The sequence below is a fragment of the Dreissena polymorpha genome, chromosome 14 (assembly GCF_020536995.1).
Source record: "Dreissena polymorpha isolate Duluth1 chromosome 14, UMN_Dpol_1.0, whole genome shotgun sequence".
Classification (NCBI taxonomy): Eukaryota; Metazoa; Mollusca; class Bivalvia; order Myida; family Dreissenidae; genus Dreissena; species Dreissena polymorpha.
In genome coordinates, this window is record NC_068368.1 from 12385756 (window position 1) to 12412670 (window position 26915).

Here is a 26915-nt window from a genome sequence, read left to right on the forward strand (position 1 = left end):
ATCAACGTATATATCTTATTTAAATATTGCTCAATATTGGGTCCGTATGAACTCAGTAGTTTTTTAGGTTTTATTCGAAAATTAATTTCATTCACAAATGATATTGTTTTATACTTATCTGTAGCTAAAGTTAAGTGAAACAGCCCGGTAGAAATCTTCTCCATTCTCTCCAAAAAACAACAAAGAAACCAGCAAATAAACTGCCTTTGATAAAACTCTTTGTTGATTCGTTGTAAAGGAGATATCTCAATTAATACTAATTGTTGTTAATTAATGATTTTAGAAACAATTAATTTTCATGTTGTACTTTTTTAATATTTTCGATCACTTAGATGGACCTGCGAGCCTTGAGCCGGCCGTAACGTTTTCCGTTGAGATGTGCATCAGGCTGTGCAGAGTTTCCAGTCGTCCTATTACATTCAATATTCCTTATTATTTTACATCATATTGAGCATTTATCGGAAATTTCGTGTAGTGGACAGGACTGCAGCAAGTGATCTGTTGTCATGTTGTCAGTCTGTCAGGTTCATGACTTGCAAATTTCAGACATTTTTATGTTTGTCTGTAACCTTACACTTATATTTAACATACTATTCGGTATTGGATTTATAAAAATGTCAGCGCCCATGGAAGGATTTTTTCAGTGTTTTTGCATATTTTGACCAATATTTAGCACACACAGGTTATAGAATGGTGGAAATTAGTGCTCTTGTTACCGAATCTAGGTATTGAAGTTTTTTGTAATTGTTTAAAAATAGTATATGTACTTTTTTGGTAAATATGAAGTCTGCTTCTCAATAATTGCAATTATGAAAATATGGTGTTTACCGCAGTCAGCTCTCCGTGGGTTTCGTCTACAACTATTTCAACTCCTAACAACATAACTCAATCAGGGACTCACATCGACTTGAAAACTCACAATTATCATTGTGTTCTCAAGGGAATACACCTGCAGGCAAACACATATTCACACTCAGTCACAGGCTAACTATCACTCGTCCAGGGTAGTCTCATTTATAAGACTCCCAAAGAATTTAGAGATACTTTCTATCTGGGCTAAATTCTTTGGAACGTCTCATCGATGGAGGACCTTTTTTTGTGGTGGATACCAGAAAGTTTAAATTTTCATCAATTTGCGTAAAATTGCAAAATAACATTACCAACTCATAATGTTTTAGTTCAGTAGTCCGTTTTTATCTCAAATATCTTTGAATTGAAGTTAGAAAGGCATAGATTCTTCAGTTAAACTTCTGCTTAAATCGCAAAACAATCACTGACCTGTAGCCATGTCATGAAACTGATTTAAATATGAACCAATCACAGGCACGGATTTACCAGGGGGGGGGCACGTGCCCCTCCCCCAGCCGCTAAAGCCTTCTTTTTTTTCGTGTTTTTTTTTGTGAAACAAAGTTGGCCAGATGTTCCGATTTACCCGATTTCCGACAGAAGACATGCCCCTTCCAACCTTACTGCCTACTATCCACAAGGGGTCACCTGTTGTACGTTTAGACTCGTATATCGCCGTCGCAAGAATGTCTTTAGTGCCATATGCTCTCTTTTTTGGCAGATATTTTAAGCTTCTGGGTAACATTAAGCGTCTGTCATGTACACTAAATAAGCGTCTGGATGATCTCGAACCTTGTTTTGATGTCAAGTATACCAATTAACACTGTATTGTCAGATGTAATAAACATGGGAACATTAGATATGGAGACTTTTCTTGCGGTATATAATACAGCGTATCACGGCATTGTCTTCATAAAAATGAAGCAAAAGGCAACAACACTGGATCGATTTTCTGTCTATCCAACAAACCAAAAAACACTGAGTCTGATTCTGAGCCAAAGTTGTCGAGTCTAAGGTAAGAATTTATTTTAAAACATGTATTATAAGGCCATCCTAAAAAAAAAATGGTTTGTTTGGCATAACCCGACCCAGATAAATTTTGGTGGGTAGGTAGGTAGGGATTTTTTTTTTAGTAATTTTTTTTTCTGACATTGAACTCCGACATATACCAAACTGAAAGGTAATTATCAAATAAAGCTCCAAGTCTTCTGCCTCTGGTAAAGATTTTTCTGCTCTGTCCGTATCACCGCACATGTATTCGTAAGTCTATTTTTTCTATAAAGAACTTCGAAAATATACCATAATCAACGAAAAATACTTTATCTGAAAACGACAGTCCAAAAAAATGTACGCATTTTGCACATGAAATAAAATGTGCATATCGTTTGACTACAGAAAATGAAAACAAGTAACCTAGCAAATACGTAATTAATATACTATTTGGTTGACATATTACTTTACAATAGCATAGTTTGTGAGTAAAAAAACAACAAAGTAATTATAACATTTTAATTCCAATCAAGAACAGAAAGGTGCAACATCTTTGACATGTAACTAATTATTTAATTATCATCCTTTAATTCAGATCGATAGTCGGTAGAAATTGATAAAGTGATCAAATTAAAAATAATTTATTGAGTGTTACGCTTCTTTTCACTTGCTGATTTTTTATACGACTTTTGCCATCGGCCGTTATATTGTAGGCAGACGACAATATCAACTGTGTATTACATTATCTGTGCATAAATGACCCAATATTACCCGATAGTGAACTCAATGTTGATAGGCCAGCTACCATATGCGCTTCAAATTGTTCATGGAAACAAACAGACAAATAGTAAAAAAAATATACTCCGGATTAAAATGGCGGATGTATTCAATGAAATTTAACGAGATTCAAGCATATTCGCAAATTATATTTTTCTTGAGCCAAAATCGCTATACTTTTGCAAATGGCGAACGACAGCGCGAGCCCTGTAATAGTGAGCATTTATTCCAATAATAACACGTTCGCAATGCTTGTGCTGTCGTTCGCCATTTGAGTCATTTGCGAAAATATTGAGACTTTGGCACAAGAAAAATCTAAATTGCGAAAATCTAGTAAATTTCGTTGAAAACATCCGCCATTTTAATCCAGACTGGTTTTCTATATTTGTCTCTTTGTTTCAATGAAAGTGTTCGCAATTCGAACAGTTAACGAAACACGGTCTGTACCCGATTAGACATTGCTTGACCTTATTGTTAATGAAGTGCAAATGGTAGCTGGCCAATCAGCATTGAGATTGCTTACACATGACATGACGTTGTCGAATGAAACGTGAGGACGGGTGGAGCTATCGGATAATATTGGGTCATTCATGCGCAGATGTTGTATAATTTGAATACACATTTAATATCACCGTCTGCCTCCAAAATAGCGACTGGTCGGAAAGTCGTATAAAGAGATAAGCAAATGAAACAAAAACGTGACAATACCCGTCAATAAATATTTCTAAGCTGACCACTTTTTATCTTTCTACCGAATATTTACCGATCTGAATTAAAGGGTGATAATTAAATAATTAGTTATATGGCGATAATATTACACATCTCTGCAAATTGCCGAATTGAATTGAACGGTGATAATTAATTAATTTGTTTTTTTACTCCCAAACTATCCTGAACGACAGTATCGTATTTTAATTAAAGGGATACGAGAAAAACAGGAGCGGTTTAATTGTATTTAAAGTCTAATTAATCGCATATGCATATGTCAAATAAATAGGCGACTCAAATAAATACCGGTACGCGTTTTGTTCATTGCTATTCTAGATATCCTTGAAAGAGCATTCAATTAAATGAAGCAAATAACCGAAAAGGATAAAAAGCGGAAAGGAAAAATTAAGCGGAAAGAATTTTCGGCGAGCAAAAAAAAATTCTGTCGGGCCGATATTAGTGGGTCGGTCGGGTTATGCCAAACAAAATAATTTTTAAGGATGGCCTAATGCGTTTATTGCGCTGAGTTTATTCAGTATGTTTTATGTTTAACTCTCAACTATTGAAATAAAGGAACAAAAAGATTGAGCGTAAATTTATTAACAAATTTCTTTATACTAATAGTACAATAAATAAAGCCCATACACTTATATACATTGTATGCCTGTTCCGCTCTGTATACATCTTGTAGATATTAATTTCGTTAAAATTGAATTTTATCAAATGTTTTGTGCACTTTTTTCAGCTTTTGCATTTTTAACTAATAACATTCACATTTTATCACGCTCTGATAAAATATGGTAATTGAAATATTGATCAGACCAACAGTATTTATGTATATTTTGAAATACATGTAACATGTTTGCATAGTTAATTCAACTGAATTTTACATTTCTATATACTCTCTTCTTTTTTATTTTCAGAACTCGTCATGAAGATGACTGTTAGAGTCCACCTACCAGCTCAGTGTGGTTAAATATAGCTGCCAGCCCCCTATCATTTAGAGCCAGTGTATTTGTTACTTGTTGAATGTCAATTACAATTTTAAATAAAAATTAAACATCTTTAACAGACAGCGTTTTATATTTACTTGTTTATGTTGAAATCACCTATATTAAGTGTAAACGTATTAATATATGCCGCAGCTGTCCCCCCTGCATTTGTTTTATGGAACAAATTGTGTGCCCCCCCCCCCCCCCCCAGTTATGTCCTCTCTGGATCAGGCCCTGAATCAGAAGAAGGCATTACGGTGTAACGTGTACGCGTAATTTTATTTAACATGAGCTTTTAACACCAACTTTTACCTAACTAGATCTAGTATGCTAATCTTTGTCGATTTAATAAGCATATGTTCAAAACAGATATGGTGCAGTTTCTATTCACTCTTCTAAGTTTCAGCAAGTTTTTATGCATGCCTTTTTCGCAACTCTGTCTGTGTTGTTTTATGTACTTACATTCTACGTTACATAGGACGGTATACTGTACGATCTGTATCAATATTATTTACGTACAGTATAAAAATAAAAGATGTAATTTATTTAAGAACTTTTTAATTGTCACTTTAGAAAAAAAACAATGCTAAATTAATCCAGAAAAGTATAATAACATCGGTTTACTATGTAACGCTCTGCACCACAACAGACGAACCCAAACTGTATTTTACGTCGTTTATTCTTCCACATGTAAACCAGATGCTTTACATCGAGGTCGTGTTATTGATTTATATCTACACAGCGAGCGAATCGAGAGATATTGAACAATTGAATAGTGGTTGGATTTAAATTGCTCAGGCGTGCAAAATTCAAAGTGTCATTACATAATTTTTACGGAACATTATCGAGAAATGAATTATCTACACAGGTATCATGTAAATATTATTGTAATCCGTTGATATTAAGTGTCTTATATCGGGGATTGAATGTTGCGCACAAAATCTTTGCGCAACAATATAGACAAAGAAGGAAAAAATTCCACCATTAATCGAATGGTTCAGCAGTTGGACGCTCCAAATATTAACAATATAAAAAGTAGCTTAATATTTGAGAGTGTCAACAAGTTGGACTTTCGTCCAGGGCAACACATGTCCACAGAGAGAGTGTAAGAATGTGCTCTACCTGCCAGCACCATTCTGATTGGTGGTTGGTTCCTCGATGAAGCATGTGCTTGTTTTGTCAGCTGCTCACCTGACTACGCTGTCCCAACTTTTCTCATTTGGGATGATGCTCCACCCAACAATGAGATTGGGATTGCATAAAAAACAATTATAGAAAAAAAAATCATATATGATATATAATATATAGACTAGGGAGCCAGGTAACAACCAATGAAATTACTCGTTGGAAAATTGGTCACCAGATTCGAATCCGGGTCTTTTCGCCCTAATACATGAATACAAGCTGGCATAGGGTAGTAGCATATTTATCACGTTAAGTAATTTAATACAGATAAATCCATCAGTACCACCTCGCTTATGTTTTTTTTTAAAACATTTGTTGACCTTCACTTATTGTTTCAGGTTCCCTCCAGGCTTCAAGTATGCCTTGATGGTTCTGTATTTCCCGATCGGGGTCTTCTTGATTGTGTGCAGGGTGCTCATTGCTCTGCACACCTACATGGTGGTGTGTCTCATGCCAAGAGCAGCCGCCAGAAGGTTTGTGTAGCTTTAACCCTTTCTCACTCAGAAGCAAAGTGAAAATGGCTATGTGCAAACAGCATTAAAACCAGAACAGCCTGCAAGTAACTTGCAGTCTGTTCAGGTTTTATGCTGTTGGTTGCTCATCTGTAGACTAAGGGCAAGAAAGTAAGGAAGGCTTTAAAACATATTTTTAGTAAGAAAGGTATTTAATTAAATGAGCTTTCTAAGGGACTACAAATGGGTCAAAATACGTATATATGAGTCGTGTTCTGGGAATACTGGGCTTACATGTAATTGATTTGCGTAAAGTGTCTTCCCACATTAGCCTGTACAGTCTGCACAGTCCGGCTAATCAGGGACAACGCTTTCTGCCTAGACTGGATTTTGGTTTAGAAGAGATGTATAAAAAAAAATCCATAAATGCGTAATGTGCCATCCCTTAAAAAAAATGTGAAGAAATGATAAATGTTTTTGGATAAATTTTTATTAAAACAAAGCCTCATTTGCTGAGCATTTAAAACATAGGAAGGTACAAAGCAAGTTTTTCTTAAAGTATTGTGATGTCCTTACAGTTCATTATAATAAACAACCTCACAAATTGTTACTTCTGTTTTTATCAAAACTTATTTGAAATCACAGCGGAAACCAAAATTGAATTTGGCTCTTCTAAATTGTCTAAAGATTTTAACTCTTTGACTTTTAGTGCTGGAACTGAATTTTAAAGGCCTTTGCAAACAGTTTCGATCCAGATCAGACGCCACAAAACGTGGCGTCTGATAGGGATCCAAACTGTTTGCTATTCTGATAGTATTCTTTGAAAAAAATTCGAAGAAAATGCTAATTTTAGAAATTCAGCAGATGACATTTTAGCAGAAGACAAATTTCCCAGCATGCAAAGGGTTAATGAAATCTTTTTTGCTGTACAAGTATGTTTACTGAGCCTTCACCACAAGCCTATCATTAATACATGTATATCTCTTATGTAAACTTGGACAATTTTGCATGTAGTTTAGAAAATAGTGTGTATTTTTGTTTACAAATATATTGATTTAAAACCCTTTCCCACTTAGAAGCTAAGTGAAAATGGCTATGTGCAAACAGCATAAAACCAGAACAGCCTGCAAGTAACTGTTTGCGTCTCATTAGTATCTAAGGTTTGGAGATAAAGCCTTAAATACTTGAATCTAGTAAGAAAGGTCTTAAATAAAATTTAACTTTTAAGGGGCTACAAATGCATGAAAATACATCTTAAAGTGGTAAAGAGTTAATATAATTGCATCAAGTACATACAATTGTTGTTTATGTTTCATTGGTCTTCCCAGTATTAAAGAGATTTGTTCACAGTTTAGGGTGGCAAATATATATTTACAAGTGTAAAACTGTTATTTATTTACTAAATGCCAATACAAATTATTGAAGCAAACATTTGATTTTAAAGAGTTCAGCTTAATGGTTTAATGTGTAGTGTACTGTTGGTAGAACAATCATTCAAATTGTGTTTTGTTTCAAAATTGAATAAAATTACATGCAGTATATATAACCTGCTTATTATACAATTGCAGGCAGTTTGTTCGAGGTATGTTTGGAGTGTTGGGTGTCCATATCTGGGTGGAGGAAGACCCATCTACAATCTCTGATACACCCAGAGTACTCGTCTCTAACAACACATCTGTTCTCGACCATTGTGTCATCGACGTAGTCATAAGTCATTTTGTGGTGAGACCAAGTTTAGTTTAAGCCTATATAATCAACCTTTAAATCTGTTAATTTAGACACTTTAAAGTATGTATTTTGGACAAAACTGAACAGTTAAGAACTTTATGTTGTATGAAAAGATTATGAAAACACTCAAAGGGGGGTAATTGAACCCAAGACAGTGTGTGTTTTTTTATGTCCCCCACTATAGTAGTGGGGAACATATTGTTTTTGCCCTGTCTGTTGGTCTGTTGGTCTGTTTGCGCCTACTTTAACATTTTGCAATAACTTTTGCTATATTGAAGATAGCAACTTCATATTTGGCATGCATGTGTATTTCATGAAGCTGCACATTTTGAGTGGTGAAAGGTCAAGGTCATCCTTCAAGGTCAGAGGTCAAATATATGTGGCCAAAATCGCTCATTTTATGAATACTTTTGCAATATTGAAGATAGCAACTTGATATTTGGCATGCATGTGTATCTCATGGAGCTGCACATTTTGAGTGGTGACAGGTCAAGGTCAAGGTCATCCTTCAAGGTCAGAGGTCAAATATATGTGGCCCAAATCGCTTATTTTATAAATACTTTTGCAATATTGAAGATAGCAACTTGATATTTGGCATGCATGTGCATCTCATGGAGCTGCACATTTTGAGTGGTGAAAGGTCAAGGTCAAGGTCATCCTTCAAGGTCAGAGGTCAAATATATGTGGCCCAAATCGCTTATTTTATGAATACTTATGCAATATTGAAGATAGCAACTTGATATTTGGCATGCATGTGTATCTCATGGAGCTGCACATTTTGAGTGGTGAAAGGTCAAGGTCAAGGTCATCCTTCACAAGGTCAAGGTCATCCTTCAAGTTCAAACGTCATATAGGGGGACATTGTGTTTCACAAACACATTTTGTTCAGTTCAAAATCAGGGCCGGTATTTTGCCTCATTCGAAATGGAAATAGTTTGTATTGTTCCAAAATGGGATTGGAAAATTCCCCATTATTAAAGTGCATTTTTATGCCCTCGGTAGGGTGGCAAATAGCACTTGAACTGTCCGTCTGTCAGTCTGTGCGTCCATCCGAAAACTTTAACATTGGCCATCCCTTTTGCAATATTGAAGATAGACACTTGATATTTGGCATGCATGTGTATCTCATGGAGCTGCACATTTTGAGTGGTGAAAGGTCAAGGTCATCCTTCAATGTCAAAGGTCAAAAAACAAAATCCAAGGGAAGTAATAAGCTTTAAATGGAGATGATTTCTATACCTGCCAAATGATAAATAGAAATTTTATTTCAAAGCTGCGCAGTAGGGGGCATTGTGTTTCTGACGATAACATCTCTTGTTTAGATATTTAGTTCATCTTCCATCAGCATCTAAGAGTTGAACCTTAGTAAATATTATATTGAAAACACTTTTGTGCTCAATTTTAAAGCATTTGTTAGCAAAACAACATCACATTATTTCCAAATTCTAGTCATAACGCAGCGATTTTTCCAAATCAAAAGGGTGAGAAAAAAACACTGCAAGACCTTGTATTCACTAGGAGGACACTTATTATGCCCCCCTTCGAAGAAGAGGGGGTATATTGTTTTGCTCGTCCGTCCGTCCATCCGTCCGTCCACCAGATGGTTTTCGGATGATAACTCAAGAACTCTTAGGCCTAGGATCATAAAACTTCATAAGTAAATTGATCATGACTTGTAGATGACCCCTATTGATCTTGAGGTCACAAGGTCAAGGTCACAGTGACTCTAAGTAGTAAAATGGTTTTCAGATGATAACTCAAGAACGCTTATGCCTAGGATCATGAAAATTCATAGGTACATTGATCATGACTCGCAGATGTCCCCTATTGATTTTCAGGTCACTAGGTCAAAGGTCAAGGTCACAGTGACTCAAAACAGTAAAATGGTTTCAGGATGATAACTCAAGAATAATTAGGCCTAGGATCATGAAACTTTATAGGTACATTGATCATGACTGGCAGATGAACCCTATTGATTTTCAGTTCACTAGGTCAAAGGTCAAGGTCACAGTGACAAAAAAAGTATTTACACAATGGCTGCCACTACAACTGACAGCCCATAAGGGGGGCATGCATGTTTTACAAACAGCCCTTGTTCACATTTAAGGACTGGTTTTAATGGTTGTGTAATAAAATTGTTATGTATTTTATACATTTCCTGAAGGTCATTTTGAGGAAGGGTTAAGCTCTGATTATCTCAATCATTGTTATGCCCCCCTTCGAAGAAGAGGGGGTATATTGTTTTGGATGTCTGTCGGTCTGTTCATAGACCAGTTTGTTTCCGATCAAGAACTCGCCAATGGATTAACTGATTGGCTTGAAACTTCACATGTGCATTGGCCTTGAACAGTAGATGACCCCTATAGAAATTGGGGTCACTATGTCAAAGGTCAAAGTCACTTGTCACAATAAGTGTGAAAATCATTTCCGATCAATAACTCGTCAACGATTTGACCGATTGGCTTGATACTTCACATTTGCATTGGCCTTGGACAGTAGATGACCTCTATTGAAATTGGGGTCACTAGGTCAAAGGTCAAGGCCACCGTCTGAATAAGTGTCAAAATTATATCTGATAAATAACTCGTTAACAGATTGACCTGTTGGCTTGATACTTCGCATGTGCATTGGCCTTGAACAGTAGATGACTGCTATTGAAATTGGGGTAACTAGCTCAAAGGTCAAGGTCACTGTCACAATAAGTGTCAAATGGTTTCCAATCAATAACTCATCAACAAATTGACTGATTCACATGTGCATTCGCCTTGGACAGTAGATGACCCCTATTAAAATTGGGATCACTAGGTCAAAGCCCTGTTAGGGGGGCATATGTCTCCGACCACGGAACTCTTGTTTAAATTTTTGCTGTTTTTGTAAACCAGGTTTTCCGAAAGTGAAAACTGGTTATTAGATTGGCGAATGCGGGCAGGCTGGCTGGCGGGCCGGCAGAACAAGCTTGTCCAGGCCATAACTATGTCGTTCATTGTCAGATTTTTAAATCATTTGGCACATTTGTTCACCATCATTGGAGGGTGTGTCGCGCAAAAGAATTACGCCGATATCTCCAAGGTCAAGGTCACACTTTGAGTTCAAAAGTCAAAATTGCCATAAATGAGCATGTCTGGGCCATAACTATGTCATTCATTGTCAGATTTTAAAATCATTAAGCACATTTGTTCACCATCATTGGACGGTGTGTCGAGCAAAAGAATTTCTTAGATATCTCCAAGGTCAAGGTCGCCACGACTAAAAATATATTGATTTTGAAACAAGGGGGGTAACTAATGAACAATCAGTAGCAATGCACATTTTGAGTTGTCTCCCTTTTCAGACTTTTTTTAAATTGCAAACCTGGTTTGTGACAATTTTGTCCCTTGTTCTTATTGTAGCCAAAAAGAAAGCACTGAATACAGTATTTTTATGTCCCCCACTATTGTAGTGGGGGACATATTGTTTTTGCCTTGTCTGTTGGTCTGTTTGCGCCAACTTTAACATTTTGCAATAACTTTTGCTATATTGAAGATAGCAACTTCATATTTGGCATGCATGTGTATCTCATGAAGCTGCACATTTTGAGTGGTGAAAGGTCAAGGTCAATGTCATCCTTCAAGGTCAGAGGTCAAATATATGTGGCCAAAATCGCTCATTTTATGAATACTGTTGCAATATTGAAGATAGCAACTTGATATTTGGCATGCATGTGTATCTCATGGAGCTGCACATTTTGAGTGGTGAAAGGTCAAGGTCATCCTTCAAGGTCAGAGGTCAAATATATGTGGCCCAAATTGCTTATTTTATAAATACTTTTGCAATATTGAAGATAGCAACTTGATATTTGGCATGCATGTGCATCTCATGGAGCTTCACATTTTGAGTGGTGAAAGGTCAAGGTCAAGGTCATCCTTCAAGGTCAGAGGTCAAATATATGTGACCCAAATCGCTTATTTTATGAATACTTTTGCAATATTGAAGATAGCAACTTGATATTTGGCATGCATGTGTATCTCATGGAGCTGCACATTTTGAGTGGTGAAAGGTCAAGGTCAAGGTCATCCTTCACAAGGTCAAGGTCATCCTTCAAGGTCAAACATCATATAGGGGGACATTGTGTTTCACAAACACATCTTGTTTAGCCTTGCATTTAGGCTGGAACTGTTTCGCAACAAATCTCAAAGCTTTGGTTACTTACTCAGGTTGTTTTTGCCAGTGCCATGAAAAAACCTTTTTCCAGCAGACGTTTTACCTTCTTATTCGCTCATTCTTGAGTGTTGTTTAAATTGGTCATGGGCATTTCACTGTGAAGAAGCATTTTTAAATAGCACAAGGCAATGAATCAAGCATCATCTATGAACAGTTTCAAGAAGTCTGATGACTCCTCAGTGTCCATAATTGTTATACTTTGCATGGCCTGTAAATGGGGTAACTAATGGCATAAACTCCTGCTTTGTCCAGCCATTATTTACATCTTATTGATTATAATTTTTTAAATGGGGGAAGATGTAATTTCTACTTCATGCAATTAAAGTGCAAAGTAAAGCAAGATATTTCCCATGTGCCCTATAGCCTTGAAACAGTTAATTCTCCATGACAGGACATGTGCTTATGTCCTTGTTGATTTGTAAAAGATACTGGTAATTCTGCATGTTGACCCCCCCCATAATACTTGTAAATAATTTTGTGAATTGAAAAAAACAAAAGTCATTTGCAGTGCTATGCTTGTTTGCAGCCTTATCATAGCAACGTTCCAAAGCCACTGCAGTGGGTCCTGGGATATAAAGACCTAGTCACTGGGGTTTGCAAGGAAAATATTCCACGAGACCTTCGAAACTTTATTCAAGGTATGTAGAATAAATTAAACCATTAAAGATAGTAATTTACTCTCAACTTGAGCTTGTCTGCATGTTTAAGAATACCCTCCAATGATGGATTTCAATGAGAAGCAAGTTTTTATGCCCCTGGATCGAAAGATCGGGGGCATATAGTTTTTGGCCTGACTGTCTGTCATTCATTCATTCATTGTGCGTGTCCCAAAACTTATACCTTGGTTAAAGTTTTGCAATTTCTTTTACATTATTGAAGATAGCAGCTTGATATTTGGCATGCATGTGTATCTCATGGAGCTGCCATATGTCAAATATATGGCTTCAAAGCGGCGCAATAGGGGGCATTGTGTTTCAGACAAACACATTTCTTGTTCAATTAATAAAAATTGAAGATGCTTGAAAAAAAAATCCAAATTGAAATAATTAGTTTGAAGTCAGATGAATGAGGCAAATACTAATCACTAATAGTTCCGTAGACCCAAATTTATCAGCTTTACTCATCAAAATGTTAAGACAAAGGCTATTTGACTCCTGCTTTTCAAAATCTAATGAAACCTAATAAAATGTTATGAAAACTCATCTTAATCCAGTCCAGGCAGAAAGTGTCATTCCACATTAGCCTATGCCGACTGCTCTGGCTAATCTGGACCCATACAGTTTTCAAATATTTTTTTTCTTTGCAGAGCACAAGATCCCATTATTGATCCAGCCCGAGGGAGCTACCACTAATGGCTCGGGACTTCTCAAGTTTAACCCACTGGCGTTTGAGCTGCAGCTCGCTGTGCAGCCGGTATGTGGGTGTTGTAGGAGAAAATAAATAAGCAGCAACCTGGTAAAAAGGGCTTAATGCATGTGTGTACAGTGTTGCCACAGATTAGCCTGTGCATTCCACACAGGCTAACAAGGGAAATACTTTCCACTTTTATAGTTTTATTTTGTTTTAAGGCAGTCTCTACTTAGCAAACATCTTTTTAAGGCAGAAAGTGTCATCCCTGATTAGCCTGTGCAGACCACCAGGCTATTTTGGGACGACAATTAAGGCGCATGCATCTAATGTTGCTTTCTCATAGCAAGTTTCTTATGATATTTATTAGGGACCAACTACTTGTTCACTTATTGGGACTGTCTGTTTTATGACAAGAACATTTCCTTATTCCTAACCCGAATACTAATGTTGCATTAATAATATATGTTAACAGATATATTAACATTATATCAACATAACTTTGTAACATTATATTATATTAACATTAAATCCAAGAGATGTATAAAAGAATTTTCATGCAAGAACAAAACCAAAATTTTCAGGCATGAGGATGCTTTTAAAAAAAACCCACTTTAATTAAGAATTTTAGTGAACAACTATTGTTAAAAGTTTTAAAATCTTTACTTTTGACTGAGTATGTACAGTATTTGATGTACTCATTCAGCAAAGATCACAGTTGCACGTTTAACTCTGAACGTTTCAATCAAACAGTTGCATGCTCGTCGCTTAATCTTAACATTACAAATTGTTATCTTGTTTCCAGGTTTCTATTCACCTATCGCGGCTCTCATTTCCCTGCGCATTATCAACCATGGACAGCCCGCGCTGGACTGACGTGCTCTGGTGCTTCTTTGCACCTGTCACTGTGTACAAACTCAAGTAAGTACACAGGCTGTATTGAAAAAGTGTGTGAGTTTCACTCTGGGAAAACAGGGCTTAATGCAAGTGCCTTAAGTGTAATCCCAGATGAGCTTTTGCAGTCTGCACAGGCTAATCAGAAACAACACTTAATTTAAGACCTTTCTTACTAGATTCAAGTTTTAAAGGCTTCATTTTTTCCAACCCTTAGATATTGATGAGCAGCAAACAGCATAAAACCTGAACAGACTGTGAGTTACTCGCAGGCTGTTCTGGTTTTGTGCTGTTTGCATGTAGCCATTTTCACTTTGCCTCTTAATGGGAAAGTGTTAAGAATAATTGCTGTGGTCACAAAAGGTTATGATGTAACTATGAGTATTGGGCTTGTTTTTAACCAGGTTTTCCGAAGGAAAAAACTGGTTATTAGATTGGCGAATGCGGGCGGGCTGGCTGGCTGGCTGGCGGGCTGGCGGGCTGGCGGGCTGGCGGAATAAGCTTGTCCGGGCCATAACTATGTCGTTCATTGTCAGATTTTAAAATCATTTGGCACATTTGTTCACCATCATTGGACGGTGTGTCGCGCGAAATAATTACGTCGATATCTCCAAGGTCAAGGTCACACTTTGAGTTCAAAGGTAAAAAATGGCCATAAATGAGCTTGTCCGAGCCATAACTATGTCGTTCATCGTCAGATTTTAAAATCATTTGGCACATTTGTTCACCATCATTGGACGGTGTGTCGCGCGAAATAATTACGTCGATATCTCCAAGGTCAAGGTCACACTTTGAGTTCAAAGGTCAAAAATGGCCATAAATGAGCTTGTCCTGGCCATAACTATGTCATTCATTGTGAGATTTTAAAATCATTTGGCACATTTGTTCACCATCATGGGACGGTGTGTCCCACGAAAGAATCACGTCAATATCTCCAATGTCAAGGTCGCCACGACTAAAAATAGATTTAAAAAAAAAACAAAAACTTACAAAGGGGGTTAATTTTTTTTGGTCATTTCAAAAGTTCAGTTTGAGTTTTCTCCCTTTATCAGATTTTTTTTTCACAATGAAAACCTGGTTTTGTGACAATTTTGTCCCTTGTTAAAACTTGAAGTTGAAAAAAAACCCAGACGTGAACAGTGCAATTTGTTCTAATAATTACATACATAATTTTTTTAGTTATTGACCAACAAATCTTAATTTGACACATATCACAAAAAAATTTCCACACAGCACACCTTTTTTTCTAAACACCAGAAAGTCTGAAGATCAGTTATAAAATTTTGGAATTGGATTGTGAAAAATAACAAAATATGCCAATGGAATTACGACCAAATTTCCATCTGCTGAAAAAGCCCTCAATACCAACAGCAATTCCTATCAGCATAATTTAGTAACTCAAATTTTATATTAGTTTAAACCTATTTATAATTCCCTGCCATAGGCAGAGGGATATTGTTTTGGCGTTGTCTGTATGTCTTTCTGTCCGTCCGTCTGGAGCCATATCTCGGAAGTGCTTTGGTGGATTTCATAGAAACTTGGTATGAGTATATATACGGATAAGAGAAAGATGCACGCCAAATGGCATTGTACACCATCTGTTTATAACGGAGTTATGGCCCTTTGTATCTTGAGAAAATGCTATTTGTGTGTGTCCGGAGCCATATCTTGGAAGTGCTTTGGCGGATTTCATTGAAACTTGATATGTGTATATATATGGATAAGAGGATGATGCACGCATAATGGCATTGTACACCATTTGTTAACAACGGAGTTATGGCCCTTTGTATCTTGAAAAAATGCTTTTTTGAGTGTCAAATACAACACTTTTGCGTCCAGAAGCATATTGGCAGGAGATATCGATTCAATGAATTTGCTTGTTTAAGCTTGATTTCATTGCAATCCTTAGGCTAATTGAAATGTTCCCCTGCTCTTCTCTGGGTATAACGAGTACTTGGTGTCTTCAGCGGAGATAAAAAAAAAAAGTGCGGATCAAACCCAAGGCCTCTAAGTCGTGATACAGACATCATATCCACTACGCCATGGCAACAACAAATTTATAATAAATAAACAAGATTTTTTTTCAGAACACACCCATTAATGGTAAAAAATGAAGAAGAAAGCGTGGAAGATTTTGCTGAGAGGGTTCGCGAGGTGATCTCCACAGCTCTTACTATAGAACGTACAGACTTAACGGCGGCTGATCTTGCCGAACACGTGAAACGATTGAAGAGCAGTCCTCAAACTATCACTAGAAGTAAGTTTGAAATAACAATCAAGCGGTGCTCTGGGAAAAATGGGGCTTAAAGCATGTGCATAAAGTTTTGTCCCAGATTTCTATGTGCAGACAGTATGATCAGGGATAACACTTTTTGCTTTTATGGTATTTTCTTTTAAAGTAAGCCTTTTGTAAATGAAATCCAGGCTAGGGGAAAGTGTTGTCCCAGATTACTCATTTTGGACTGCACAGGCTAATCTGGGACAAAACTTAACGCTCATGAATTTAGCCCCATGTTCCCAGAGTGAGGCTCAAATATAAATAAATTGTGTCTTGTTCTGAGAAAACTGGGCTTATTTCATGTGCGTAAAGTGTCGTCCCAGATTAGCCTGTGCAGTCAGCATGGGCTAATCAGGGACGACACTTTCTGCTTTAATGGTATTTTTAGTTTCAAGGAAGTCCCTCCTTACCGAAAATCAAGTTTAGGCGGAAAGTGTCGTCCCTGATTAGCCTGTGCGAACTGCACAGGCTAATCTGGGACGACACTTTACGCACATGCATTATGACCAGCTTTCACAGAACAAGACACAATTAATTAATCATAATTAGTTATATAAATATCTGTTTGAAAAAGTATTGAACAAGTGATCTTTTACTTTTATTTCATTGAGTTACCGATTCTACCAAAACAGAAAACATAAACATGAACATTTTTCTTTTTTATTCAAAATATTGAAAAATTAATGTTATTCTCTTCACAAGCAAAGTCAACCAATAATAATTAGTAATTAATTACTATTAAATAACAACACATTACTTAGTTAACTGGTTTAATAATACTATGTCAAAATATTTTGCTTCCCAATAACGATTACATAAATATAAAATAACATATGATAAAGTATTCAACAACATATCTATTTAGTATAAATAGTAATTAAAGTGTGATATTGAATGGCCGCAGCAGTACAGAAAAAACAGCCAGTGGTAACCACGGTTCCAAGGTTGGCTGTCATACGTGACCAGGACTGTTTTGAAAAAATATGTCTACAGGAGGTGGATGAGCACCCGTTAAATTACCATCGTGAAGTTACGCCATTAGCAGCAATACCGCCTGTCCAATTAAAAAAGTTTCAGGAGCGACAAATTAGGAAAAACCATGCACTTGACTGGGCTTAACCTAATTCTAACAATCGCACTACACTTTAACACACGATACCACTTATCGCTCCACCAGCGATTTTACACTTTTTTGAAGTCCGATATTTACACACTTTATAACTCAGACAGCGTTTAGACACTTTAAATTGCTCCACCAGCAATTGCACACTTTTTACACACTTATAATTCGGACCAATGATTACACACTTTTAAACTCGGACAATAATACCACTAAGTACACAAGTAATGCAGAGTCCATTCGAGCAAATGTGTTAAGTCATTGTCGTTAAGGTTAGCTTTAAGAGATATATGTTTTAGAATAAGTAGGCATTTACCCGAAAGAACACGCTGATGTTACACAAGTAAGGCAGAGTCCAACCGAGCAAATGTGTTCAGTCAATGTCGTTAAGGTTAGCTTTAAGAGATATATGTTTAAGAATAAGTAGTAATGCCCATCCGACCCCGGCAAACAGAATTTTCTGCCACAATAAATTTTATACATTTATAATGAAAAGAAATTTGGTCTTGTTCATATTTTTTTAAACAAAGTTAGGAAAACATGTACTGTTAGACGCACAAAAAATACATAAATACATAATAATAAAAAGTGAAACTGATTTAATACATTTATATTATTGCAATATACAGTGCATACCAAGTACTGCCAAATTGATGTGAAATATATCAGGTGAGATTGTTAGCATAAAAGAATGGCAATGCTTGCTGCCAAGCCAGATATATAACACAACCGCAGAGCAGTAACCAGTTTTTCTGTTTATAGTACCTTTATGTCCCAATTTTGAAAGAAATACTGAAAGATCAACGCTACAGGGCTGCATTTTTAGTGGTAATGAAAAAGATGTTTGACTTGTTAATCATGAGCATTTGTGCTAAATATTTGAGAACAAAGTTTTTTGCTGTTTTTGGTGCTGTTTTTGTCTTAAATATATTACATCTTAATATCAAATTGTTTGTTTTGTTGAATCTGGTTCTATTTTACCAAAAAAGATGACTTTATAGTTGATTTCCAAGTAATTTGACCTATCCCGTTGATGTTGATGTGATACTCAAAAACATCAGGAAGCTTTGTATCAGACACATATCAATGCAGTTATATGATAAAATAAGATAATTGACAAAGAATGTTAAAAAAGTTATTGTATATGTTCATTATTTGGAGTTATGATTTCAGCAAAACCCATGCCCTCCCAGCCTGCGGGTAACTATGGTAACTCTGGGAGCTGCGTTGACAGCCTGGACTCGGAGCTACGTAGAATGATACAGCAAGTGAAGGACGTACTGCCTCAGGTTCCTGTCATTGCAGTAAAAAAGGATCTTGGTATGGGGGCGTAGCATTTGAATTATTACAGATATTCTACTTCAAGCAAGTCTTTGTGGTCATTATATCAGGGACAGAAAATGTACATTATACATTAAAGCTGAGAATAATCAAACACCCTGTCTTGGGAATGCTCTTGTTATTAACAAATTGCATAAGTTATGCCTCTTTAGTCTAGTTCAAATTTTAGTTCTCTGGTAAGCTTTTTTCTCAGAAATGGCTTGATGAATTTTATTCAAACGCTTTTCCATATTTCATTTACCTCATAGGCCAAGTTTGTTAACTCATGTATAAACATATTTGTGATATTCATAAAAACAGGTTGTTTTTATGCCCCTGAACGGTGGCATATAGTTTTTTAAATGTCGGTCAGTCCGTTCGTCTGTCTGTCTGTCCATCAGTCAGTCTGTCCGTCCGTCCGAAAACTTAAACATTGGTCATAACTTTTGCAATATTGAAGATAGCAACTTGATACATGTATTTGGCATGCATCTGTATCTCATAGAGCTGCACATTTCGAGTGGTGAAAGGTCAAGGTCATCCTTCAAGGTCAAAGGTCAAATATATGATGTCAAAGCGGCGCAGAAGGGGGCATTGTGTTTCTGACAAACACATCTCTTGTTTATTAATTTATCTGCATAAATCATGTGCACATCCATGAACTGTACATATTATTAGTTTGTTTGTTTTTGTTTTAAACAATATTTCAATCATAATATTTCTGTGATAAATCTATTTTTCTGATTGCTGATGACGTTCTTTATAGAAATTACAAAAGATGTGGATGCCACCATTACAAACATTCTGGAAGGTAGGGTGGAATATTGTGAGGAAGAGGTAAAACCAGTCACATCTGCATCATCACCCACTTGTGTTCTGGATAAGGTAAGGCTTCACAATACTGAATGTTGGATTAGATTACAACCTTGTCATGTAAGCTACTTGTCAGTAAAGTAAAGAATTCAATTTTACCAATGATGGATTTATATTTAAAAAGTATAGCCTATGTTTTGGCACAGACTGTACTTTCCTTGATTTATTTTGGTAGAAATATATATAGAAATAAAAAAAACTCATGTAAAACCGGACTTAATTCAAAGGCTTATCTGGGATGACAATTTAGGCACATGCATTTATTCCAGTTTACCAATAATGAAGCAAGTATGTTTTGACACAATTGGTTTTATTGCAGGATTCAACCCTTTTTAGAGCCTCATCGTTTTCCCGAAACCCAAATGATAGACATTTGTCCTTAGAAGATAGAAAACGCTTGATGCTGGAAACTGCACGTCTTCGATACAAAGAAAAACACAATGTTCCCTTTAATTGACAGTGGTTGACTGGTTGACTGGTAAAAGCAATTGTTGAATCAGGCTAAGTAGATATTAAGATACTTTTTTTCACTTGGCAAAAAAATGGCGAAGAATGTGTGTCAATGTTGAATGTCCGATATTGGTTCAACAGTAAAACATTTGGTGAATTGTGTTTTTACATATTGTGTTAGAAATTTAAATTTAAAATGTGGCTGAATATAGATTCTTTGAAGATAGTGATCAAGAAAGTAGACCTGTGCAGTGATCAAGAAAGTAGACCTGTGCTGTAACATTGGAACAGTTATCTGAAATTGTTGGAACTTAATGAGCCCCGTTCTGGAAAAACCGGGCTTAATGCATGTGCGTAAAGTGTCATTCTAGATAAGCTTGTGAAGTCCACACAGGCTTATCAGAGAGGACACTTTCTGCTTTAAATGGAATTTATCATTTTGAAGAAAGTCTCTTCTTTGCAATAATCCAGAGTAGACAGAAAGTGGCAACCCTGATAAGTCTGCGCACACTGAACTGGCTTATTTGGGACTTAAAACACTTTAAACACATGCATTAAGCCTGGTTTTCCCAAAATGTGGCCTGGAGATGTTTAGGTATATACAGGTTTTGTTGCTATCTTACCTTATTGAATGCAAATAATTTTTGAGTCTTTCTTTGAATAATTACATGTTATTCTATAAGTGAGCCTTTGCATTGCCAAAACAGGGTTTAATGCATGTGTGTAAAGTGTCGTTTAAGATTAGCCTAGGCAGTCCCTACAGGTTCAAAAAGGATGACACTGTCCATTTGTATCGTACTTATCGTTTAAAGGATGTATCTTTTAAATGAAAATCCAGAATAGTCGTCCCCGATTATGTGGTGAATTCAGAGGCTTGCCTGGGATTACCCTTTGCGCACATGTTTTAAGACAAGTTTTTTGCAGAAAGTGGCTCTATTATGCTCACATATGTTTGGGTTTTCATACTATCTTAACCTGATTGAATGCAGAGCCAATGTTCTGGTGTCTTTTGTTCAATGATAACATGCATTGTTATTATACCCCCCATTACCATTGGTAATGGGGGCTATATTGGAGTCACTTTGTCGGTCCGTCGGTCTGTCCCGAAATTTCATCCGATCTTCACCAAACTTGGTCAGAAGTTGTATCTAGATGATGTCTAAGTCAAGTTTGAATACGGATCATGCCAGGTCAAAAACTACGTCACGGTGTCACTTAGTGTGTTTTAAACTGAAAGTTTGTCCAGACCATAACTATGTCATTTATTGTTAGATTTTAAAATGACATGGTACATTTGTTCACCATCATAGGTCGGTGTGTCGTGTGAAAAAGGTATGTGGATATCTCAAAGGTCAAGGTCACACTTGGAGTTCAAAGGTCAAATGCTTGTCCGGGCCATAACTTTGTCATTTATTGTGAGATTTAAAAATCATTTGGCAAATTTGTTCACCATCATTGGACGCTGTGTCGCGCGAAAGAATTAAGTCGATATCTCCAAGGTCAAGGTCACACTATGAGTTCAACGATCATAAATGAGCTTGTCCGGGCCATAACTATGTCTTTCATTGTAAGATTTTAAAATCATTTGACACATTTGTTAACCATCATTGGACAGTATGTTGCACGAAAGAATTACGTCGATATCTCCAAGGTCAAGGTCACACTTTGAGTTCAAAGGTAAAAAAACGGCCATAAATGAGCTTGTCCGGGCCATAACTAAGTCGTTTATTGTGAGATTTTAAAATCATCTGGCTCTTTTGTTCACCATCATTGGACGGTGTGTCGCGCGAAAGAATTACGTCAATATCTCCAAGGTCACACTTTTAGTTTAAAGGTCAAAAATGGCAATAAATGATCTTGGCCATAAGTATGTCATTCATTGTGAGATTTTAAAATGACATTAATTTTGTTCACAGTCATTGGACGGCGTGTCATGTGAAAGAATTAAAGAGTTCAAAGGTCAAAATGGCTATAAATGATAATGGCATAATAATTCTTAAAGATTGCCATAAATTAGATTCTCTTGTTTTTTGAAGACAGCATGCAAAATAGTCTGTGTCAATGCGGCACGTGGGGGTATAGGTCACGTCTGTGGCAAAGCTCTAGTTATATATTCTATCCTGTAAGCCCTCATCAAAATGTTTAGTGCTTGTAACTTTTGTATTTCATTTGTATCAGCCTATAGAGAATACTATGTTAGTGTGATTGTGTACTTAAATTTATCCCACGAGTGAAGAAAAGTTTACATGGCGAGGCTTGCCGAGCCTTGTAAGCCTTTCTGGGACCTCTACGTCCCCGATTTTAAAGAAATAATGAAAAGATCGCTAAAAAGCTGCAGTTTTACTGGGAAAGAATATGACTTTTGTCGTTTGACATGTTCATAATGATGTCATGAGCACTCGCTCTTAATATTTGTAAAAAATGTTTTTGGGTCCTATTATGTTCTATGAAATCATTTAGCTGTAGGATAAAATGATTATTGAGCTTTACCCTTTACCTCTTAGATACGTATTTAACCCTTTACCACTTAGAAACGTATTTAATCCTTTACAACCTAGATATTTATTTAAGCCTTTACCACTTAGATACGTATTGTAAGGCATGTTTAGTCCCTTTGAAAGTTAAATTCAACTAGAAATGGCGCGGCAGAGGCCGACGCGTATCCCCATATCGCATATTTGACCCAGGGGCGCCCCAGGGTTGGTAAAGGGTCCATGCATAGTTGAGATCGATCGTATTGTCATAAGAGAAGTTCAGTATCAATTAGAAGTGAATCGGTGTAGAAATAAAGAAGTTATAGTAAAAGGCAATTTTGGGTGGGCATGGTCTATGTGGGCGGGGCACCCCAGGGCTGGTAATGCATAGTTGAGATTGACCGTATTTTCATAAGAGAGGTTCAGTATCAATTTGAAGTGAATCGGTGTAGAAATGAAGAAATTATAGTAAATGGCAATTTTGGGTGGGTGTGGTCTATGTGGGCGGGGCGCCCCAGGGTTGGTAATGGGGCCATGCATAGTTGACATTGACCGTATTGTCATAAGAGAGGTTCAGTATCAATTTGAAGTAAATCTGTGTAGAAATGAAGGAAGTTAATGTAAAATAACATAAAAAATGAGTGAAAATCCCATAACTTTTGACCCAGGGGTCAGATAAAAATTCCAAATAGTGCAGGGTCGCACATATGCTCATAGCTACAATGTGTGTAAGTTTCAAGGTTCTAGTGCTAATAGTGTAGAAGGAGATAGTGGCCAGGACAGACGGATGGACTGACGGAGATCAATACAATATCCCCACTTTTTCTCCGAAAAGCGTTGGGATAATTCAAGACCTGTCTCACTAGATTCGAGTTTTATGGGCTTCATTTCCAAGCCTTCGATACTAATGAGCAGCAAACAGCATAAAACCTGAACAGACTGCAAGTTACTTAAAGGCTGTTCTGGTTTTATGCTGTTTGCACATAGCCATTTTTACTTTTCCTCTGAGTGGGAAAGGGTTTAACATTAAAGGTAGTTAAAAACTGCTGCAAAACACAACAAATATTAGTAAATGTGCAAGCAAAACACACAATCATAATATAAAGTTATTTGAGAAATAATCCTGATAAAGGGTAATTGTCCAAATTGTGTTGAAATAAAGATCTAAATATTTTATTTCAGTTTACAACTATTAAGAGTAGACATTTTATTTCATGAAATTCAGGGACGAACACCATGAATGCTTTCTTTACATGTTCAGTACTTATTTATGGTCAAAATGTACTGTAGTGTTTTAACAGATCTGGAAGTCATGGAAAATGGGTTGGCAGAAAAAGTCATGTAATTTGATAATTTATATATTTTTTAAAATAAATAGTTTTAGTTTCTTAAAGAGAGAAAGGTAAAAAAGTAACATATTATCCTCTGATAGATCTATATGCAGAGATGAAATAAATTGATATACATGTGACTCTCGCTCCTGGAAAATGGTGCTAAATGCATGTGTGTTAAGTGTTGTCCCAGATTATCACGAGCAGTCAGACCTGATTTATCTTGGGCCATACTTATCGTCAAACTGGATTTATGCTAAATAGAGACTTCCTTTTAATGAAAAAAAAAACCATAAAAGCAGAATGTGTACCTGTCAACTCAGACTGCTTTGGCAAATCTGGGAGATATTACATTTATGCATTAAGCCCTTTTTCCAGAGAACACACATGTATATCCAAACACATCATAGCAATACTAAGTAGATATGTTTGCTGTATAACGATCTATCACTGTGAACTTTAAATGACGCTTATTTGATCAATATTATTCTTATCAATATATAAATATAATATTGTATGTTGTATTATACATGAAACTGTTATTACATAAGTTTTATTTCCTTATTTATATATTTTGCTTTTTGTCTGGTGGTTTAATTTTTGATGTGATGAAAGATTTCTATTTCTATTTCATTGTACGAGTTTGAAAAGAAAGTGTACATTTCTTCAAGCATATTTTTATCAGGAGGTTTGTAAGGCTTGGAATAAATCGCCATTTTTGGAATGTGAACTATTTCTAGGATCTATTTTGACAAACAGATGCCTGTTTTTATTCCCTCAAAAGAGGTCCTATAGTGATCGGACTGTCCGTCAGTCTGTCCGTCACACTTTGCGTTTAGGTTTCGAAAAATGCTCATAACTTCTATGTCGCTTCAGAAAGCAATTTTTGGCATGCATGTGTATATGGACAAGGCCTTTCCATACGCACACAAATTTTGACCCCTGTGACCTTGACCTTGAACTTAGGGTCTGCATTTAGGCTTCAAAATCTGTGTTAAGGTTTTGAAAAATGCTCATAACTTCTATGTCCCTTGAGATATAACCTTCATATTTGGTTTGCATGTGTAAATGGACAAGGCCTTTCCATACGCACACAAACTTTGACCCCTGTGACCTTGACCTTGAACTTAGGGTCCGCGTCTAGGTTTCAAAATCTGCGTTTAGGTTTTGAAAAATGCTCATAACTTCTATGTCCCTTGAGATATAACCTTCATATTTGGTATGCATGTGTATATGGACAAGGCCTTTCCATACGCACACAAATTTTGACCCCTGTCACCTTGACCTTGAACTTAGGGTCCGCGTTTAGGTTTCGAAATCTGCATTAAGGGTTCGAAAAAAGCTCATAACTTCTATTAAGCGTTTATAGGGAGCATGAGTCATGATATGGTGACAGCTCTTGTTCACTCGATAATAGTATACTTCATGTTTATTAAAAAACAAACATTTCTTGTGTTTTTGCTTGCAATTGCAAAGAATTTATTTTCCATGGAACACATCTGTACATGAATGTAAAAAGAAGTACAAAATACCTTTGTATTTATAAATGATTCCATTTCTTTATGTAAAAGGCTTTGACAAAATGAATGTACCATTCTGTATTTTAATAAGAATGATATAAATAATGCTTTTCCTTTGTCATTTTTGGGTTTCTTTATATATGTAAATTTTTCTGTTTCTGTAATGTTTATATATTATGATATTGAAGAGTCAAATAAAGTAAATCATACATCGTTTTCAATTACCGGTATCTATTATTGTAAAAGCCATGCAACAAAGTTTTAAGTACTGTAGGTACATTGGAGACACTGTGCACGGTGCTTAACCAATACGGATAATACTGGAAACATTTGTGCTTTTCCGGATGATACGCGAAACGGCAACGGATCATATCGGAAAATAAACAAGGTAAAATGCAGGATGCGCTATTGAAAGTGAAATTGGTCACAAAACCGCGTTAAAATGCCTAATACTATGGCTCACGGAACATTATGGTGTTTCAGCTAATTGTTTACTTCAAAATTCGTTATGAAAATAAAACATTTTATCAAAACGTTATGAAAATAAAACATTTTATCAAAACGATCAAAAACAAATGAATCATACCTACCTCAGAGTCATGAAATAGTTTAAAATACTTGTTTTTTTATAACTGGAGAGAAAAAACCCAATAATACTACCACTTTACATTGTTGTTATAGCGGGATCATATGGTGCTTGTATTCAGTGGAGTTGTTCACTTTTGATAAAAGCAACAAACTTGGCACATTTGTAGATAAAATTATTTATTCAATTTTAGCTATGGACCCATTTCCAATTTTCAAGATGGCCTCCATTTTCAAGATGGCCGCCAAAATTTAGGAAATTACATGTTACTGCCATATTTGATTAAAATATTCTGTTTTTGGCATTGAAATTAGCTGTTTTATGTTATCAATTTATTAAAATATGTTTCTACATGAAAAACAATGAATTAAATATTGCATATAAGTCAAAATGGCTTCCAAAATGGCCACCTAAAGTACAAACAAATAGGATTTTCCTACTCAAATCTATAATTTCACTACTCATTGAAAGTATTTATGTAAGCAAGTGTTTTTCTCTTTTTTGAATTTACAGATACATTCATTTGTATAATATTCTCAACAAATTGTGTCAGTCCTTCAATAACTGCATTCAACGAGTTCACACTTCAAGACCTTAAAGCTGCCTTAAAATCTAACCGCGGTCACATCCTCCACAACATATGGTGCTTGTATTCAGTGGAATTGTTCACTTTTTGATAAAAGCAACACACTTTGCTCATTGGTAGTTTAAAGTATTTAAGACAAAATAGGCTATGGACCCAATTCATATTTTTCAAAATGGCCGCCATCTTCAAAATGGCGATCTTTTACAAATCAAATGAAATATTACAATACTTTATTATTAATTATGCTGATAATCAAAA

General features: G+C 36.0%; 1 protein-coding gene across 2 annotated transcripts; it reads left to right on the forward strand.

Moving 5' to 3' along the window:
* The first annotated feature begins 592 nt into the window (after window positions 1–592).
* Window positions 593–25701, forward strand: LOC127858052 (lipid droplet-regulating VLDL assembly factor AUP1-like). 2 transcript variants are annotated; one of them, XM_052394930.1, is made up of 10 exons: window positions 593–725; window positions 5837–5971; window positions 7519–7672; window positions 12405–12516; window positions 13185–13291; window positions 14031–14146; window positions 16207–16376; window positions 18691–18837; window positions 19604–19722; window positions 20030–25701. In XM_052394930.1, the coding sequence occupies exons 1-10, from the start codon at window positions 691–693 to the stop codon at window positions 20165–20167; spliced, it is 1233 nt and encodes a 410-aa protein (XP_052250890.1). In that variant the 5' UTR covers window positions 593–690; the 3' UTR covers window positions 20168–25701. The 2 variants fall into 2 exon arrangements, with proteins under 2 accessions (XP_052250890.1, XP_052250891.1); XM_052394931.1 differs by lacking the exon at window positions 593–725 and adding an exon at window positions 5492–5634.
* Window positions 25702–26915: the final 1214 nt, after the last annotated feature.